Consider the following 20719-nt stretch of genomic DNA (forward strand, 5'->3'; position numbering starts at 1 on the left):
GAAACATTGGTTTGATCCCTGGTCTGGGAACTAAGATCCCACATGCCACGTAGAAGATAGCCCAAAAAAAAGGATCTGCTGCACAGCACAGGGAACAACATTATCTTGCAACGTAAAATGGAAAAGAACAGGAAAAAAAGAACATATATGTGTATTTGAATCACTTCAATGTACACCTGCAACTAACACAACATTGCAAATCAAGCATATACTTCACCTTTAAACATCCTTAAAGTCTCGAAGATAGAAAAGCAGTATCTTGTGGAGAGCCTCAGAAAGTATGACGGGGGTGGTCAGAGCCAAATCTGATTGGGGGAATTGGAAAAGCAGGATGACAAGTTTGGCTTGAGGTGCAAAGGGCTCCAGTGCTAGACAGGACTGGCTAGGAGTGCACCCCTAGGTGCTGTGTAATTTGGGAATATGATCAGTTAGATTTTTATCAGAGAAACAGAATCACCCTGCAATGTGTGTGTGTGTGTGTGTGTGTGTGTGTGTGTGTGAGATAGGGGCTTGACCTTAAGAAATCATGGAAGGGGGACTTCCCTGGTGGCCCAGTGTTTAAGACTCTGTACTTCCAGTGTAGGAGGCATAGGTTCAATCCCCAATCAGGGAAGTTCTGCATGCTGCATGCACTGTGTGGCCCCCAAAGAAATCATGGGAAGGATTTCCCTAGTGGTCCAGTGGCTAAGATCTTACATCCCAATGCATGGGGCCTGGGTTCGATCCCAGGTCAGGGAACTAAATCCCACGTGCCACAATTAGAGAGTTCTGCTACAACAAAGATCCCTCATGCCACTGTGCTGTGCTTGGTTGCTCAGTCGTGTCCAGCTCTTTGCGATCCCATGAACTGTAGCCCACCAGGCTCCTCTTTCCATGGGGATTCTCCAGGCGAGAACACTGGAGTGGGTTGCCATGCCCTTCTCCCGGGGATCTTCCCCAACCCAGGGACTGAACCCAGGTCTCCCTCATTGCAGGCGGATTCTTTACCCACTGAGCCACCAGGGAAGCCCACAACAAAGATCAAAGATCCCACGTGCCGTAACTGAGACCCAGCACAGTCAAATAAAGAAAGAACTATTTTAAAAATAAATAAATCAGGGAAGTTGGCTGCATAATCTGTGTAAGACTTTTTTTTTTCCTGTGTCTGGTGCTGCAGTCTGGGCAAGAGCGGGAAGAGAAGGTGGACGAAAGGAGGGGTGCACAAGGACATGCTGAAACCACCACCAGTCTCTCACCATCTCCAAGTCTCCAGCAGGGTGCCTTTGTCAGGGAGCTAAACGGGCACCTGGCCCAGAAGACAGGGAAGCCGCAGCAGCAAGTGCTGGAGGAAATGTCAAGACTGGCTGCATCCCTGTTCTACAGGACACCAGTAGACAAGCCACAATGCTCTGAGCAGCAGCAATCCCTCTCATCTGCCCCAGTCTCCTGAGAGGAGAACAGCTGCATTCTGCCTTCTAAATCCTGTTTAAAAAAAAAAAAAAATCCGCTGATCCATGCTAATTCAGAACCAGGCAAGAAGGAAATTTGAGGAAAAGCAGTTATGGCTTAGCTCAGTGGATTGTCATGGCAGTCGGAGGGCGATTGAAAAGGAATTTCCAGACACACAGCATTTCAGGGGGGAATGAGTGTATTAAGAACAAAGAGCAGAGATGATAAGGGCACTTTGAGCACAGTGGGGCGACCTCCTAATAGACCAAGGAGAGTCGACGCATTTCCTGGGTTAGCTGCCAATTTCTTATAGCCTCAAGACAAAGAAAATTCCTGGTGGAAGGCTGGTTAGGGTGCCTACAATGAGCACTACCGCGGGTATTTCCTAATATGGGTCAGGACGCCTGCTGGGGGGCTTTTGGCAACAGTTACAAAGGGGCCGGGTCCTTTCCAGAGAGGGTGCTGCTTGCGGCTCTGCTGTAGTGGCCTTGGTGCAGGACTCCATGATGATGTGTGCTCAGCCGTGTCCGACTCTCTGTGACCCTGTGGACTGCAGCCCTGCCAGGCTCCTCTGTCCATGGGATTCTCCAGGCAAGAACACTGGGGTGGGCTGCCACGCCCTCCTCCAGGGGATCTTCCTGACCCAAGGATCGAACCTGCGTCTCTTACATCTCCTGCACTGGCAGGCGGGTTCTTTACCACTAGCGCCACCTGGGAAGCTTTAAGGTGCCACCGTACAAATTCAGCTCAAGGCAAGTTACTTAATTCTCCTCGGTGTCCTCATCTGTGACGCGGCAGTCATGACAGTCCGAAGCGGTACAACACACACAGAAGCAACCAAGCCATCAGCCACCGTGGGCTTCCTTCGCCACCCCTCTCCCCCCCTCCTGAGGGCGGGGAGGGCAGCACCTCTAGATTATTCAAATAAGGAAGACATTTCAGGAAGATCAGCAGGTCAGAAGGCGGAAAATTAACGGAAAGGAATGAGGCAATTCAGGTTTTGTAAGGCTGAAATTTGTTTGTTCATATAATACCGGTAAAGAATACACACCTAAGAGTATAAAATCAGGCACAAAAGTATTCACTTAGAATTAGAAAATAAATCACAAGTTACACATTTGTAAAGCTGCCGAATACCGCTAACGTTGCAAAAATTCAGGAAAATAAAATATCTGTGTTAGTTAACTGTCTGACATACCCCTTTAACGCTCTTTTGGACTTCCCTGGCAGTTCAGTGATTAAGACTGTGCTTCCACTGCAGGGCGCACAGGTTCGATACCTGGTGGGAGAACTAAGATCCTGCATTTCCCATGGCATGGCCCCCAAATACTCTTTTATCTACACATTTGACTGTGTAATCATGGCCTCTACCCGCAACAACCCTTTAAAATATGCTCTAGGGAATTTCCTGGCAGTGCAGTGGTTAGGGCTCCATTGCGGGGGCAAAGGTTCAATCCCTGGTCAGGGAACCAAGGTCCTGCAAGGAGGCATGCAGCACAGCCAAAAAATTAATAATAATATTTAAAAATAAATACATAAAGTACACTCTATAGAAAGAAGAAAATGTGAATTCAGTCTTTTCCTCTAGAATGAGTTAATCAAAATGTTTCTTCCTATTGACAATTTAGAAAAGTATCTTTTAACTTCACAATCTGCTATTGATGTATCATGTCAAGACAGTTCTGGAAAACACCACAGGCACCCCAACACCATCCTGCATGGCCTATAAGTGTGTTAAAGGAGAAGTTGACAGGAAAGAGACAGATGTCTGAACGACTGTGGTTAAAAGCTCTTACTTGGCAGATTTCACAAAAGCATATGACCAAATGAGGGGAGCCCCTTCCACGGCCATGGACGAGGTTGTGGAAAGGAGGGCCTCTGAGGTGTTTGCTTTCAGTGGTTTCTCAGAAAACCTGCCTCCAAAGGGGAGCCCGAGGGGCACCGACTTATGAAGGTCACATGCCATAAACCCAGCTCTGACATCATGCTCTGGCCGGGGGGAGAGGGAACCAACGGGCAGTGGTTGCTGGACGTCCTTCACAGCCAATTCCAGTGAGACTGACTTCCTGTTCTCTTCAGATTGAGGATTCTGTGGAAATCCCAGTCATCTCTCCAAGACTTGGCAGTCTCCCAGCCAGGAGAAAGAGGAAACAGAAATGCCAACCACTGAGGGAAACTATCTTTAGCGAGCTGCCTCGAAGTTGGGGGTGGGGGGGCAGTTACTTGCTTTGGGGATACCTGGGGTGTCATGCAGAATGTCCACCCAAGCAGCAAACTGGGTAGGGATCCTTTTAGTTCTTTGCCAGGAACTGTAAGGAAAACATAAACCCTTTACATTTTAGCAGAGAAAAGCTCTGGAAGGAGATTGTCAGGGGGTTTCCACGAAACCTCAAAGACCACAGGCTTCATTATTGCTGCCCCTGGGCATTCCACATCAAGGAAGACCACCAGCCTGGGCTAAGACACAAACACATGTGTCCTTTTCTGTAACTTGATTTTTCTTTCCTGATTATAAAAAAATATATATGTCCATTAGGGGAAAAAGAAAAAAGCCTAAAAAAAAAAGGAAGAAAGTAAAGAAACCCTCTTAACATTCCATAATCCCACACCCTATTTCACGCCAGTGTTTTGGCATATTATTTCCCCCAGCCATTCTCAACGCGTCATTTTTGCAAGGATTCTGCTGTTTTCACTTAACATTTAAACCATGTCTTTGTCTTGGAAAACTCACTTTAAGCATCATTCAAACACTGCTGGATATCTCAGCACCTCTGTTTACAAGAGTGGCCAATTTTAAGAGTTCTCCGTTTTGCGTCGAAAAGCAAAGTTTGACGTTACCGAACAGTGCGCTGCCAAGCCACCCAGCAGGATGTCCAGCACGATTCGAGGGGACTCGTGATCCCTTTCCTTGGTCCCGCCCGCCCCCATCCGCCCCCGACCCCAGCCTCCCCCTTTATGCCGCCTTCCTTTCCTGCTGAACTTGGTTTATGGCTCATCTTGAGAGAACAGAATGGACTCAAATCCTTGCTGGCATCCAACGGGTAAGAGCCAACTCAGACTCACACCCCCGCACTCCCAGCTCCGGTGGTCACTTCCTCATAGACTTCTTCACGGCCTGCCCCCTGGCCAAAGCCACAGACCATTATGAAATATGGGGCGTGTCCCTCGGCCTCGGCCTTGCCGGGGGCCCAGGTCCCCCAAAGCTCCTCTCCTTCAATCCCTCTTTCCAAGGCTCTTTCCAAACCTACACCCTTAGACTCTACTGTCAAAAAAGGGTTAAAAGCTAAATGTGTACTCAAAAGTCTGATAAGCAAGCAAAAGCTTCAGCCTAAAGGAGGAACGCTGGAATTGTGCAATCCCAGGAAATCGGGAAGCAGTGGACGAAGATGGGGGTGGGGTGAGGGTCGAAGGCTCCGCGCGAGGCCCACCCGGGGCTCTGGGTGCCCAGGGGTCTTTCCCGAAGGATCGCAAGTCGCAGCCCCTCGGCCCCAGCCCAGAAAGCGGCGGCTGGCGGGGTTCCGTCTCCCCCCGGCTCCTCTGGGCTAAGGTCGGGGCCGGCCGTCTCTGTGCTCGCTGGGTGACGCCGGCCCCTCGGGGAGACCCCGGCTCGCGCGGATCCACGCGGGGCGCTCTGGCCGCGAGAGGCCGGGAGACCCCCGGGGCAGCGGTTCCCGAGAGCGCCGGCGCGGGTAGGGGGCGCCAGGAAAGTCCCGGCGGCGGGCGGGGTGCAGGGGCGGGGCGCGCGCCGGGAGGGGCCGGGCCGGGCCCGGGCGCGGCGGCCGCGCGGGGCGCTCCTCCGCCCCGGGACGCTCTGCCGCCGCCGCCGCCCGCGCCGCTCGGGAAGAGGTGGGCCCCGTGCGTGCCCTGCGGTCGCCATGGCCGCCAAGGCGGCGACGTGAGCGGCTCGGCAACCCCGCGCCGGGGCCGGGCTGCGCCCCCAGCGCCGCGGAGCCTGGGGCGCCGGGAGCTCTGGGCCATGCGGCGGCCACCGCCGCCACTGCTGCCGCCGCTGCTCGTGCTGCTCAGCGGCTTCGGCGCTGCGGCGCCCCCCGCAGGTAAGCGGGGTCGGAGAGCCCCCGAGGCCGGCCGGAGGCGGCATCTCGCGGGTGGGAGTCCGCGGGGAGCCCGCAGTAGCTGGGAACCCACGGGAATCCCGATTGATTGGGGGGGGTCGGTAAACAGGGGTGTCCCGATCGGGTGTGGTCCGCGGGGAGGCAGGATCAGTGGAGGGGCTTCATGGCCGCTCCGATCGGGTGGGCTCCGCGGCGAGCCCTCGGGGCGTGGGAGCGCGAAGCGGGTGTAGGATGGTCGCGGAGGGGGAATTCCAGGCAGTCTCGGGCGGCGAGCTGGAGCGGCGGGAGGACCCGCGGGGCCCAGGATGGTCGCGGGGGGGAATTCCAGGCAGTCTCGGGCGGCGAGCTGGAGCGGCGGGAGGACCCGCGGGGCCCAGGCCGCGCTGCCCTGCACAAGTCTGGACACTGTGTAGCTGCTTCCCTCCCATCCGCGCTCCGCCGGCCCCAAAGCTAGCGCGACTCGACTCCGAATGTCTCCAAATGAGCAGAGGAAAAAACCGGATTCTGGGCTCGAGAAGAGGCCGCTTCCGCCGGCCACAGATTCCTCTTCCCGACCGCCTGAATGTAGCGCTGCCTGGCCTGTCCTCCCTGGGGGAGCCGCAGCCAGAACCAGGTCCCGGGCCTGCTTTCCTCGCAGCTTCGTGCCAGGAAGGCCGGCCACCGGCAGGGACCTCTGTCCTGGGGATGGTGACTGTACCTCAGTCTTAACTGGGGCCGGATGCATCTGATTAGCGGGTGTGAAGTCCAGGTGGTCATTCCCCCGGGATCGGATGGACTGGCAGGCGGAGGTGGGGGGGAGTGGGGCGGCGGCGCAGAACCCAGAAATGTTGCCTTGCGGTGGGCAGGGGGTCAGCTGGGGATCTAGCTCTGTTCCCATCTGGACAGCCCCTTACCTAAGCTCAGCCTCCTGCTTACCTCTGACGCTAAGTGACCTTACCTATGAGCCAGGGACAGACTACCGAGAGAGAGAGAGAGAGAGAGAGAGAGAGACAGACAGACAGACAGACAGACAGACAGAGACAGAGAGAGAGAGACAGAGACAGAGAGAGAGAGACAGAGACAGACAGAGAGACAGACAGACAGACAGAGACAGAGAGAGAGACAGAGACAGAGAGACAAAGAGAGACAGACAGAGACAGAGAGAGAGACAGAGAGATGGAGAGAGAGACAGAGAGAAACGACAGAGGTGGTTGTGTGAGGACATTCTCTGTGTGCATGTCTATGAGTTTATGATTTGCTGGCTTCTTTCCCATGGAGTGACTAATATCATAGTTTGGGTAACACTTTAAAAGTCTCAAGAATTTAGAAGTTTCCTCCAGCTTTGATTGTCAAGGTGTTGTTTGGGTTTGTTTCTTTTTATCAGCATCCATTGCAAAGCCCTTAAACTCCACAGATCCTGGATAAGGGAGGCATTGCATAAGGAAGAGTGTGTGTGTATGTGTGAGTGTGTGTGTTTGTGAGAGAGAGATGTGTGTGTGTGTGTACTCGCGTGCTCCCTGATGTCCGACTCTTTTCGACCCTTTGGACTGTAGTGTCTCCTGCGTTGCAGGCAGGTTCTTTACTGCTAAGTCATTGTGGGAGCAGTAAGAGTGCGATCAGTTCAGTGCAGTCGCTCCGTCGTGTCCGACTCTGCAACCCCATGGACTGCAGCACGCCAGGCCTCCCTGTCCATCACCAACTCCCAGAGTTTACTCAGACTCATGTCCATTGGGTCGGTGATGCCATCCAGCCATCTCATCCTCTGTCATCCCCTTGTGTGCTCCTAGTTAAATGGCTCTTTCCTCCTGGGAGCTGGACAGATGGATTTGTATCTTTACTCTGCTCCTTAAGCTTCGAGCCTTGAACCACCTACATTTGCTCCTTCCCTAGGCTTCCTTCAAATGAGATTTGTGTTTAGTCACTCAGTCGTGTCTGACCCTTTGTGACCCCATGGACTGTAGCTGGCCAGGCTCCTCTGTCCATGGAACCCTCCAGGCAAGAACACTGGAGTGGGTAGCCATTCTCTCCTCCAGAGGATCTTCCCGACCCAGGGACCGAGCCCAGGTCTCATGGCTCCTGGACTGCAGGCAGCTTCTTCACTGCTCAGATGAGAAGGCAAAGGGCAAGCCCAGGGGAGCCCTCAGATGAGGTTCGGGCGTTGGGAATTGCCCAGGGTGGACCTCTATACTGTGCTCCTCCTGACTAGTCTGTGAATTGTTTGTGATTTGTCTGCTGTGGTCCAGACGTTGATAGAAGTATTTAGAAAGTTTGCAATTTAATATTGCCACAACACCCACAGACAGGTCCATCTTTCTTTCTTTTTAATATTTCTTTATTTGGCTGCACTGGATCTTAGTTGCAGCATGTACACTCTTAAGTGCAACATGTGAGATCCAGTTCTCTGACCAGGGGTTAAACCCAGGTCCCCTGCACTGGGAGCCCAGAGTCTTAGCCACTGGACCACCAGGGAAATCCCAGGTCCATCTTGCTAGTGATTATCTTTTACTGTATTCTGTGAAAGTTTGGGTCTGTGTGATGCACTGGAAATAAGCTAGTCCTTCATCTTTTTGCAAAGCACCACCATGCTATACTAATCTGTTTTTTGTGACTATTTGAAATTTTGCATAATAAACAGTTAAAAACTAACTGGGATATTTTTAAGAGGAACTCTTTGTTAGCCCAAACACAAAGTGAAAATATTAACAGTGATTATACAGTAAAAGGATAGTTAAGCAGAAAAACTTCCAGACCGTTCCATAACTTAATCCTGTGTCCTTCAGTAGGCATGTAATCGCATTTATTGTCAGAGGGGAGAAAAATACAAGTATTGGAAAGAAAAATTTTTAAAGGAAACTTGCGCTATCTACCCCTTAGAGCTGTTATGGGCTCCCTGGTGCTCAGACTGTAAAGAATCTGCCTGCAGTGTGGGAGACCTGGGTTTGATCTCCCGGGTCGGGAAGATCCTCTGGAGAAGAGACTAGCTACCCACTAGCGTATTCTTGTCTGGAGAATTCCACGGACAGGGAAGCCTCGCATGCTGCAGTCCATGGGTTCACAAAGAATCAGACACAACTTAGCCACTGAACAACAACAGTAAGAGTTGTTATAAGGATGACATATGCAAAATGTCAGACCTGACCCAATTTGTAGTAAACGGTCATTTACTTTAGATAGTAATTTGCTTTAGATAGCATTTAAAGTACAGTAAGTCAACACACTCTTTAACAATTTAATTACCAAAGTGTTGAAGAATGAAGGCTTCTGTTTGTAATTGTTTTAGTTGCTGCTTATTTTCTAGTGGATCTGAATGTACTTAGGCCACAAAATTCTCTTACCGTGACTTGCTGACTTGAATATCCAAAGCTTCTCAGAACTTAGAGACCACTGAGAAAGACAGTAAATCCCCAACCACAGAAAAAAACCATTGCAAATTAATGTATATTAAATAACTCCTGTTTGTCCATAACCTCAACAATGGAAAGTAATACGTAACAGAAATGTTTGGGGGCAAACTCTATAAATGAGCATAGTGGCCACCATTTATTGGGCTGCTCTTTTAACTCAAACAAGCTGTTAAGTGTTTCATGTACATTTTCTCAGCCATTCTTTTGAAGTAAATAATAGTCCCATTTTGCTCCCTAGGAAACAAAACCATTCTTTTTAGGAAGAGACAAATGGTCTAGGTAGATAAGCTGATATCCAGTATTTACAGACAAGACCAACTTCCAGGTTATGGGTGAGAATTCAGGGAGTTTTTTGGTTTTGTTTTTCACTTCTCCTCACCTGCAAGGTACTAATTGAAGATGGGATCGCTGATGTTCATCATGATGACCCATCCATGGAAGGATCCGGAAGGGTCTTTTTTTTGTTTTGCATGTTTTTATTGGAGGGGAATTGCTTCACAATGTTGTATTGGCTTCTACCATACAACAACAGCAGGAGTCAGTCACCCTTCTGGGGGAGGGGGTTTCAGGAGGGAAGGGGTCTTTGATTGTCAAGATTAAATGATTAATTCTGATATTAGTAGTACTTTATTATCTGTGTGTGATATGTGTTAATCAAACTATGCTATTAAGACTCAGGAGAGCCTGTTCTTAAAAATGTATAAAATCTCAAACACCTGGATCCAGGGTGGATCGGAGGTAGCCAGCTGGGGCAGGAAGGTGGAAGAGGAGGTGTGATTTTACAATAATTGTCCGGAAGACACATTTGGAATCTCCCCAGGTCCTCTCTTCTTACCATTAACAGCTAGTGAACCATTGCCCCAAAGACCATGGAGGAGGAGGCAGAGTGGGGCTTTGTACACCCTCCTTAGGACTGTGAGCTTTATCTTGTAGGAGCTGGGGTGCCACTGAAGCCTGGTGTCCCCCTCCCTGGACTGTGTTAGTTTCCTGTTGTTGATGTAACAAATGACCACCAACTTGGTGCCTTAATATAACACAAACTTATTTGTGCCTGGCATCTTTGCCGTGAGATACCTTTGCCACAGGCATTTTCAACCTCAGACGTTTTCGCTGCATGACTAATTGGCCATCAGGCAATTTTGCCGTAATAGATAAAATAACTGGCTGACAGCTTGGTTTGACGGTTTGGTTTCAAGTGGTTGAAATGTGAAAGTGTATCTTCGTTAGTGAAGTTGCTGATGGCTTTATCAAGCTGACGGATGATGATGATGTGGGTGTCTTATGAAACACACTACCCTGGAAGAGAAAGAGGCTAATGGCCCTAATTAAAGGTGCAGAGTTGAACCAATGCTTCCCATAGAACTAAATATTTATCAACAGACATGTGACAATATGCCAGGACACACAGTCCAAAGCTCAGTTACAAATATGTGTCCTAGTGTTTAGAAGCTGACACCTTGCTTAATAAAAGAAGAAATGTCAGTGAAAAAGAAAAACCATGAGACAAATCAAAATAAATTTATATATGTATATATAATATGATAAACAAAAGACTTCGAAGACTAGTACTTCTTAAAGCCCACAAAATAAAATCAGTTGTTTGCACAGTATTGCTATTAGTCTACATACATTTTAAATGTATTCAAATATTTTTCATTTTGCAATAGTCTTTTAAATTTTATTTTTCATGTTTCATTATGTCCAGTCTTATATCTCTCTTTTATTTTTCATTATTTTAGATAAAATTTACTTTTATCAAATAAGATTTGTCAAATTTACTTTTACAACTTACATAAGCTAAATTGCCTTATGGCCCGTTAGTTATTCAGTGAAAATGTTTGCAGTGAAAATGCTTGTGGTAAAGAAGCTTATGGTGAAGATGTGTGTTAGTCACTCAGTCTTGTCTGATTCTTTGCAACCCTAAGGACTGTAGCCTGCCAGGCTCCTCTGTCCATGGGATTTTCCAGGCAAGAATACTGGAGTGGGTTGCCAGTTCTTTCTCCAGAGGATCTTCCCGACCCAGGGATGGAACCCGGGTCTCCCACATTGCAGGCAGATTTTTTACTGTCTGAGCCACCAGGCATATCTTAAAAATCACATTTAGGCAGCAGTGTATGGTTTGGTGTCTGGTTTGCCTTTCATTTGTGGTCCTATATTTGCCCCTCACTCCATCTCTAGGAGAGATGGTATCATTTCATTTTTCACGTGGAAACTGAGGCTCAGGTGTGTTGTGGCAGGATGCTGTGGCATGGCTCTTGGTGGCAGGATCAGGATTCCAACTAAAGCCTTTTGTCCAGAAATTCTCTTCTCTTCCCACAAATCCTTTGTTAACACCATTGACTGCAGGTGATATGGCCCTAAATATATGGACCCTTTAGAGCCATCCAGATAAGTCCAGAGTTATTCAATCCTTAAGGAAATCAACCCTGATTATTCATTGGAAGGACTGATGCTGAAGCTGAAGCCCCAGTACTTTGGCCACCTGGTGCAAAGACCCAACTCATTAGAAAAGACCCTGACGCTGGGAAGGATTGAGGGCAGGAGGAGAAGGGGGCGACAGAGGATGAGATGGTTGGATGGCATCACCAACTCAATGGACACGAGTTTGAGCAAAGTCCAGGAGATAGTGGAGGACAGAGGAGCCTGACGGGCTACAGTCAATGGGGTCACAAAAAGTCAGATACTTAGTAAGCGAACAACAGCAAGCAGATTGGACCCACTCCCTGCCCCAGCCTCTCGGAGACCAGAGAAAAGGCAGGACTTACACATAAAGCAAGAAAGAGAGCTTGAGCTTAGCCTGGGTTTCTCCTGGACAAATGCAGAAAGTGGCTGCTTAATCCCTGAAGGAGAGACAGCAGGTTACTGGCCTGCAGCCCCGGAGTTCCCCAGGCCCGAGGAGCCTGCTCCTCCAGCCCTGGGGGATGGGACAGCCCCCAAGTCTGGCAACACCCAGCCTCCCCGGAGCTCCCGCTCTAGCGTCTGAGAAAGAGGAACCGGTCACGTGGTGCTCCTGCGGGTCTCGGCGGCGCACATGAAATTAACCCGCTCGCTCCTCCTAAGAACCCTTTGAAGTCTGCACGGTGATCGTTGCCCTTTCTCAGATGAGACGACCGAGGCCCAGAGAGGTGAAACAAGGTTCTGCCAAGAGCAGGAGGTTCCTCACCCTAAGGTCCTGCAAAGAGCACGGGGCTTTGAACCCAGGCAGTCAAGTTCTGGTCCTCCTCACCCCCGCCGCCCCCCGCCCCCCGCACGGGGTAAACACAGGACCCAGGTGGTGGGAAACCCAGGGGAAAAGGGAAGGGGGGATCGGGAGGCAGGAGAGTGCCTTGATAGGGCGGCACTTGCGCAGAGCACCGAAGGGAGGGGGGAGAACCGTGGCACCGGGAGAAAGAAGGCTCCAGAGAAGGGGGGTGCGAGCCCCCCACCCCCGGCGATCCCCTGAAGTGAGGAGGCGGCCAGGCTGGAACGGGCCTCTTTCCCGAGATGATGCGTGCGGGGCGGGGTTGAGGCCGCTGGTGTGAGTGAGTGGGCAGCCTCGGTGCTTCACCGGGAAACCCACAGCCCCGAGTGTCAGTTTCTTCTCTGAATGCGGTGAAACAGGGGATGCCAACAAACTCAAACATGAGAGCCAGCCTGCAGGTCCCCTGGCCACACCTCCATGAAATGAAAGGTGCAGAAAGCTGAAGGCTCTGATGGAGACTCCCGTAGGTTACTGAGAAGGCTGTCTTCCGGTCTGCCTGCCGGGCCTGCCTGCCGGGTGGGCTGGAAGACATCGGTGGTCCCTGGTGCTCCCCTTCTTAGTTGACTGTCTAGGTGGGGGCGGGGAGGGGGGTGGAGAGAGAGGGGACTCCTCCTGACTCCTCCCCAGGGAGGGGGAGGCAGGCAGAATGGTCCCTAAAGAGATCCACGGCCTGACCTCCGGAGCCTGTGACCATGTTGCCTTACGTGGCAAAAGGGACTTGGCGGATGTGATTAAATGAGGGGTCCTGAGCAGGGGAGATTTTCCTGTATTATTGGGCTCAGTGGGCCCAATGCAAGAACAGGGATCCTTGGAAGCTGGAAGAGGAAGTCAGAACCAAAGAGATGGCAGCACAAGACAGGCTCAGCCCAGGATTGCTGGAGCAAGAGGCCAGGAGCCAAAGAATGTGAGCAGCTTCTCAGCCAGGAAAAAGGCAGGAACCGTTTCTCCCCTGGCTTCCAGAAGGAAGGTAGCCTGCCGATACCTTGACCTTAGCCCGTGAGACCTGTTGTCTGACCTGTAGGAACAGTTAAGAGCATAAATCCGGGTTAAGACACTACATTGGCCTTCCCTGCTGGTCCTATGGTTGAGATTCTGCCTGCCTATGCAGGGGACATGGATAGGTTCAGTTCCTGCTCTAGGAAGGTCCCACGTGCCATGGAGCACCTAACCCACACGCTGCAGCTACTGAGCCCTGGCACCCTAGAGCCTGTGCCCTGCAGACGCCACAGCTGGAGAGTAGCCCCCTCTTGCCACAGCTTGAGAAAAGCCCGTGCAGAGCAGGAAAGACCCAGCACAGCCGAAAGTAAATTAATAGATAGATAAACAGATAAAATGTAAGGCACTATGTTGTCATTTATTTCAGCATCAGTAGGAAACTGACATAGACAGGGCAATGGGGGGGGCTTCCCTGGTAGCTCAGCTGGTAAGGAATCTGCCTGCAATGCAGGAGACCCCGGTTTGATTCCTGGGTCGGGAAGATCCCGTGGAGAAGGGATAGGCTACCCACTCCAGTATTCTTGGGTTTCCCTGGTGGCTTAGCTGGTAAAGAATCTGCCTGCAATGCGGGAGACCTGGGTTCGATCCCTAGGTCGGGAAGATCCCCTGGAGAAGGGAAAGGCTAACTACTCCAGGATTCTGGCCTAGAGAATTCCATGGACTGGATAGTTGATGGGGTCACAAGGAGTCAGACACGAGTGAGCAACTTTCACTTCACTTCAACATAGACAGGAGAGAAGGTCTCTGAGATGCTTTGACGGGTGCCCAGCCCTAACCAAGCCCTCACCCCCTGAGACCCTGCACAGTGCCTCCTGGAAGCAGGACTTCATTTCCTGAGCTCACTTTGGGATCCACTGGTCCATAGCAGCCCTGGTGAGCAGGTGGGCCAGTCTAGAAGAGCAGCCTCCCGCCATGCTGTGCCTTTGGGCCAGCTTCCATCAGGCCTGGCATGAGTTGGCTGGAGTGTCAAGGTAGCTGGTTGAATTAAGATCTGGAAGGAAGGTCAGCGCCAGGCTTAGCTGTGAAAGTAATGGGCATTCTGTGAGTAAACAAGTGGCCACAGACTCCAGGCCACAACTTCTTTCTGCAGAAGTATGGCAGGCCAGGCTTTCTGCTGCTCTGGGCATCCTTCTTTAAGACTGGATGCATTTACCGAACATGAGTGGTTTGAATTTCCTGCTTGGAACTCTGGAACAGCCTGTTTTTCAGACTTTCTGGTTCTGGGTGTTTCTCAATCCTTTAGTCTCAGAGAAAGTCTTATCATCACCATGTTTCCTCACGAGAGAAAAGTCTTCCCTGGTGGCATCTAGATCCGTCCTGTAAATCACAGGTCATCCCAAGGAGGGGGGATTCTAATATTGGCAGTAGTTCCCTGCAGAATGTGTTCTTCTGTCATTTGTGGTTCTCAGACATCTCAACGTGCTTGCGAATTAGCTGGGAAGCTTGTTGAAAATGCAGAGTTCCTGGTCTGGGGTGGGGCATGGGAATCTGTATTTTAGCCTCAGTGATTATGACATTGGGGAAGTCTTTGAGAAACACATGAAGCCCGGAAGACAAGTCCTCACCCTCCCAGGTGTCTTTGGGAGTTGCACACCTGGTTTGGGATGTGTGTGTGTGTGTACACATTTGTGGAGGTTTCCCAAATAGTCCTTATATCAAAGTCAGGGTCTCATGCTTGTCCAGTAGCCATCAAGTTAATCTTCCCCAGAACCTTCTCCAGTGTACTATGGTTTATTCCCTATTCCTGAAGAAGAAACCGAGGTCCAAGCTCTTATGTTACCCCCACTTACTACAGGCAGTCTCACCGCTGTGACCCAGGTTCAGTTCCTGGTCAGGGAAGCCTTTCTCCTTCCTCTCCCCCTGCCACCTACCAACTCCCCTGGGGGACCATACCAGCCTCTACTTCCCTGTAGCTCAGATGGTAAAGAATCTGCCTGCAGTGCTGGAGACCCGGGTTCAATCCCTGGGTTGGAAAGATCCTCTGGAGAAGGGCATGGCAACCCACTCCAGTATTCTTGCCTGGAGAATCCCATGGATGGAGGAACCTGGAGGGCTACAGTCCCCGGGGTCACGAAGAGTCAGACACAACTGAGCGACTAACACTACTACTACTAAAGGTAGACAGGCATTCTCGTTCACCCAGGACCTGCTCATATGGACCTGGAACCTGCAGGTGGAGAGGCAGCCCCAAGCCCCTTTTTCCCACAGACTGTGCCAACTGTGCCGTCTTTTGTTGTTCAGTCGCTCAGTCGTGTCCGACTCTCTGCGACCCCATGGAGTGCAGCGTGCCAGACTTGCCTGTCCTTTACTGTCCCCCAGAGTTTGCTCAAACTCATGTCCATCAGGTCAGTGATGCCATCCATCCTCTCATCCTCTGTCGTCCCCTTTTCCTCCTGCCTTCAGTCTTTCCCAGCATCATGGTCTTTTCCAATGAGTCAGCTCTTTGCATCAGGTGGCCAAAGTATTGGAGCTTCAGCTTCAGCATCAGTCCTTCCAATGAATATTTAGAGGTGATTTCCTTTAGGATTGACTGGTTGGATCTCCTTGCAGCCTAAGGGACCCTCAAGAGTCTTCTCTAACACCACAGTTCAAAAGCATCAATTATGGGATTAACAAATAGTTAAACCAAGATTAGAGAGTTGAGGGAACCCTTCATGCAATCTCCAGGGAAGAGAGCAAAGGGAACCCCCATGTGCCATTTCTGGGGTGAAGGGCTGTCTTTAGTCAAAGGCTAAAGGCATAGGGGACGTGCGGGGAGAATGGGTAATATCAAGACCCCAGCCACATGAATGACATATTTTTGTAATCAACTTTTCTCCCCTTGACCCTCCCTGTGTCTCCCTCATCTCCCCCTTCTCTTATTCTCGGTCCCTTTCAAGACTCCCTGGCCCCGCTGCCTGCTCCTCGAAACCTGAAGGTTCACCTGTACAATGCCCAGCAGGCGCTGAGCTGGGAGCCGGTGTCCCTGGACAGCGACCCGAGGCCCGTGGTCTACCAGGTGCAGTATAAATAGTAAGCGATGTTTCTGTTGGCCTTCTTCCTGGGAGCTGGGAGCGGGGTTGTTAGGGAACCTGAGGCCAGCTGCCTGTTCTTGCTCCTTGGCAGGACTGTAAGCAAAGTCATCGGAAGCAGGTAGTCCTCTTGGACTTTTTATTTTTTGGCCACACCCTGTGCAGCACGTGAGATCTTAGTTCCCTGCCCAGGGATTAAACCCACACCCTCTGCATTGGAAGCCCAGAATCTTAACCACTGGATCACCAGGGAAGTCCCTCTCTTGTACTTCTTAAATCTCCAAGGATGGAGATTTCACAACTTCCCCTCCAACCCCTCTGCTCATCCACAGGCTGAAAGGACATTGACCCTCAGGGAGCTTAGCTGTCTAACTGCAGGGCAGCTTAGTTGTGTGGAAATTGATTCATCAGTTTAAGGTGGAGATTGTATGAAAGGGCCTCCAGTCCGCAAAGGGCCAGAGGCATCTTTTGGTCTTCAGGCTTCAAAATCTGGTTTATTTAGCATTCTGGGCCAAATTTGGCCTAATAAGAAAGCTATTCATTTAATGAACAATTAATTCCCAGTTTCTAAGCTGGTGTTCCATTTTGCATTTTATTCTGGCCCTTCATTCTGTCTCTCACCTCTTGTTCAAGCCTTCCTACAGTTGGCTATCACTTGATTTACAGTATAGACCCACAGAGGAAGGAGAAAGGCAAAATCCAAGTCCTTGTTTACCTTGGTAGATGCATTAAGTGAAGACCAAGTTAAAATTATTGTGAGACTCCCTTTGTGGTCAAGTGTTTAGGACTCCATGCTTCTAAATACTTAGGGCAGAGATTTGATCCCTGGTCAGGGAACCGAGATCCACATGCCCTGAGGTGCAGTCAAAACAAACAAACAAATTGTTGGCTAAGTCATTTTTAGATTACTAAGTAAATAACAGTTTTAAGAGAGGGAATGCCTAGTGCTGGTAAGAATGTGGCTGGTGGACACATGCTGAGTCAGACTCAGTTATGAGCACAGCCCTCTTGAAAAGTCAATTCTACTCTTCATTTAGAATCGTGGGAATGTCCATACTACTTTTTTATCCTAGGCAGACAATACAACCTCCTATATCAGAAAAAAAGAAACCAAACAAACTTATATTCAGAAAGATGTACATTGAAGTGTCTATTCATGTCCATTGGCTAGAAGTTGGCAAACTGTGTCAAGTTAACTTGTGAATGATCCCTTAGGCGACCACTGGAAAGGGTAATTATGTATCATATGACAGCGGATGCAACTGTATCCAATTTGGAATGAATCTATGGTCAGAACAGGTAGGGAATGTGGAGAAATTGCAAGTGGTTAATTTGTTAGAGGAGGAGTTTTCCAGATGACTTCTTTTTCATCTTTAACTGTTCAGTGTAACAATGTTTGCTTAAAAAAATGAGGGCCTTCCCAGTGTCACTAGTGGTAAACAATCTGCCTACCAGAACAGGGGAGGCAAGATACCCTGGGTTGAGAAGATCCCTGGAGTAGAAAATGGCACGCAGCTCCAATATTCTTGCTGGAAAATTCCATGGCCAGAGGAGCCTGGCAGGCTACTGTCCATGGGACCACAAAAGTTCGGACATGACTGAGCACATTATAAAAATGAATTCTGAACTGAGATTTGAGGCCTGTCTCTGGATTGCTTTTATCTATCTCTATATTTCTATTTTTTTTAAGAGAGATTTTTAAGGTGGTTTTAGTATTCTAAAATCTTTATTAAATTTGTTGTAATATTGCTTCTGTTTTACATTTTGGTTTTTTGGCATCAAGGCATTAGGGATCTTAGCTCGAAGACTGGGGATTGAACCAACCTCCCTTGCATTGGAACGCAAAGTCTCAACCACTGAACCACCAGAGAAATCCCTTTCTACTTCTTAAGAGATTGTAAATCTCAAACATGCTGCTGCTGCTGCTAAGTCACTTCACTTGTGTCTGACTCTGTGCAACCCCATAGACGGCAGCCCAGCAGGCTCCCCCATCCCTGGGATTCTCCAGGCAAGAACACTGGAGTGGGTTGCCATTTCCTTCTCTAATGCATGAAAGTGAAAAGTGAAAGTGAAGTTGCTCAGTAGTGTCCGACTCTTCACGACCCCATGGACTGCAGCCTACCAGGCTCCTCCGTCCATGGGATTTTCCAGGCAAGAGTACTGGAGTGGGGTGCCATTGCCTTCTCCTTTAAACATGATCATCTGTAATAAACAGACCCATCCATGAGGACCAGCTACATCATTTTGTGCCCAGTACCAAATGAAAACGTGGAGCTCCTGGTTCAAAAACTTTTGGGAATTCAGGATGGCAGCCGCAGAGCTTCAAGTCAGGAGCCCTCTTAGGAGTGCAGCTTCGTGCCACTGCACAGGTCACATGCCTAAAGCTGGCCCTGCTCGACCTTCAGTAAACACAGTCTCCTACAGCGCGGCCCGAAGACTTCAGTAAGAGGAAGTCCCAACTCATCTACTGACTAGCGTTCGTTAGCCTTGATTGAGGAAGTACATTTATGAGTTGACAGAGTGCCTCTAGACACTAGAAGGATTTGTTAAAGCCTTTGACAGTCTCACATCACAGACTAACCTGTTCCACTCTGTTCTCTATTGGGAAAGTGTTCTGTAAGATCTCTTTTCAGGTTAGAGGTTGGTTTTGGTAAAGGAAACTGCCAGGGTCCAGCCCCAGCAGGATCCAGAGGAACCCTCAGGATGAACGGCGTCGGCGAGAGAGGGAGAGACCAGGCCGGGGTGTGCAGCAGGGTCTGGCAGTGTTTTATTTTTCACCATAGCCTTTATACCCTACGTTGGTACACTTCTAAGGGGGAGATTAGCACACAGACTTAGTTTAACGTTACATCAGCTCGTCCGTCACGAAACCAGGTGTGCTCTGTATATTTTTATTTATGAGAGTCTTTTCCCATAGATTTTTTGTACATTATCTTCTGGCCTTGAGCTCAGCAGAAAACAGAAAAGTGGCGGTCTCATGATACAGCAGGTTGTAACATAGTAGAAATACAATCCTGTTAACATAAAAGTCAGTCTTGCAGAAATTCTCAGCTAAATTTATCTAAAAAGTTTAGCACACGAGACTCTGCAGCTCCGGTGAGGCAGCCCCTGTTTAGCACTCCTGGTTAAAATTAACAATTATCTTATTGTTTTTACACTAGGGCTAAACTCTTATTTTTCTAAATCTTTAACTATATTAACAATAGTTTCCACTGCACAACCTCAGCACATTAACAGCAATCAAATGTTGATCCAATAACCACTTTTAAAACAATATTTTTTGTGTTCTCTAATAGGGCTTCCTCACCCCCCGAAGGGCTCTGTGCCTATTAGGGCCTTTTTTATGGTTAATCTCTGTGTATAATATCTTTTGGCTTTCAGGCCTGTTGACAATTTATGGCTTGCACCTGGTGCAACTTTAAGCAACTTCAGTAGCCGACCCTGTCTTTTTTGTGGTTAATCTATTTTCTTTCTATTAGGTGTCATCTCCATGGGAACTAGATAGGATTACATTTTTACAGAACAGAAATGCAAAGGATTGCAAAAACAGCAGATATGGCACAAAACAGGCTCTTAGTCTAAAAGTTAATTACCTGCAAGAAGTCACCAGCTAATCTCTATCTAAAGTATTTTCTATTAGGCATATTTGTGGAGCCTTTCTCACCCCGCAGAGGGACCTATGCTTAATAGTTTCTTTTGCTAGTGTACTGCGCTTAGCATGTTTAGAACAATCATGAGCATTTTTTGCAATGGGTGCACATATTTATCAAACAAGCCAGAATGACAGCTAAAGGGTTTGAATGGAAGCATTTCCTTCATCCCTGGCCCCTTCATAGGGTACCAGCATCCAGGAGATTTCTTAATTAGGGTTTTAAGTTGCTCTTTAATCAGTGAAAGAGGAGTGGGGGAGCTCTCGGCAGGCAACACAAGAATCCGCAGCAGGGCAAACAAGAACAGCAGAAAACTGGGGAGGATACAGGGTGGGGCAGAGGCCGGGGCCAACCTGGAGGGTCCCTTGTGTCCTGAACGGCCTTACATGTCAGGTCTTCTCCTCATGACCTCGTCATGGGTGGGATCTCCCACAACGGCTCCCGGCAGGAAACAGAGTCGAATGTGAACATCCCTCTTTCGGGCTCCAGTGGTAAAGAACCCGCCTGCCAATGCAGGAAACGAGAGATTTGGCTTTGATCCCTGGGTCGGGAAGATCCCCTAGAGGAGGAAATGGTAACCCACTCCAGTATTCTTTTCTGGAGAATCCCATGGACAGAGGAGCCTGGTGGGCTGCAGTCCATGGGGTCACAAAGAGTCAGACATGACTGAGCTACTTAGCATGCACACACACGCACACATCACCCCTGTTCGGAAGAGCTGAAGGGTCATGAAAACTCAAACAGAGGCTAATTTTCATGTTTTCTTTTCAAATTAGACTTGGTTGTGGAAGAGGGCCTTTGATTTTTTTTGCTGGTCTGTTTTTAGATACTTTCACACGATTAGCACCTTTTAGTTACAGGAAGTAATTTAATTCTGAGGCTCATGGAACTTTAAACTTTTCATTCTGTTTCTCTCCGGGAAACATTGCTATAACTT

The 20719-nt window shown here is 49.3% G+C and overlaps 1 protein-coding gene across 3 annotated transcripts in view; it reads left to right on the forward strand.

Moving 5' to 3' along the window:
- Nucleotides 1-4423: 4423 nt before the first annotated feature.
- The window catches only part of IFNGR2 (interferon gamma receptor 2), a 35836-nt gene continuing 19540 nt past the window's right edge, over nucleotides 4424-20719 (forward strand). For 2 of the 3 annotated variants that reach the window (XR_011483506.1, XM_070455184.1), the window contains exons 1-2: nucleotides 5186-5483; nucleotides 16001-16133. Coding sequence is in view for 2 of the 3 variants with exons in the window: in XM_070455184.1 (XP_070311285.1) it covers nucleotides 5405-5483; nucleotides 16001-16133 (212 nt within the window). In the remaining variant the exon portion in view is untranslated. Of the gene's footprint in view, nucleotides 4470-5185; nucleotides 5484-16000; nucleotides 16134-20719 lie in introns of those variants that run through there. The other variant, XM_020888235.2, reaches the window with a different exon arrangement.

The sequence above is a fragment of the Odocoileus virginianus genome, chromosome 25 (genome assembly GCF_023699985.2).
Source record: "Odocoileus virginianus isolate 20LAN1187 ecotype Illinois chromosome 25, Ovbor_1.2, whole genome shotgun sequence".
Classification (NCBI taxonomy): Eukaryota; Metazoa; Chordata; class Mammalia; order Artiodactyla; family Cervidae; genus Odocoileus; species Odocoileus virginianus.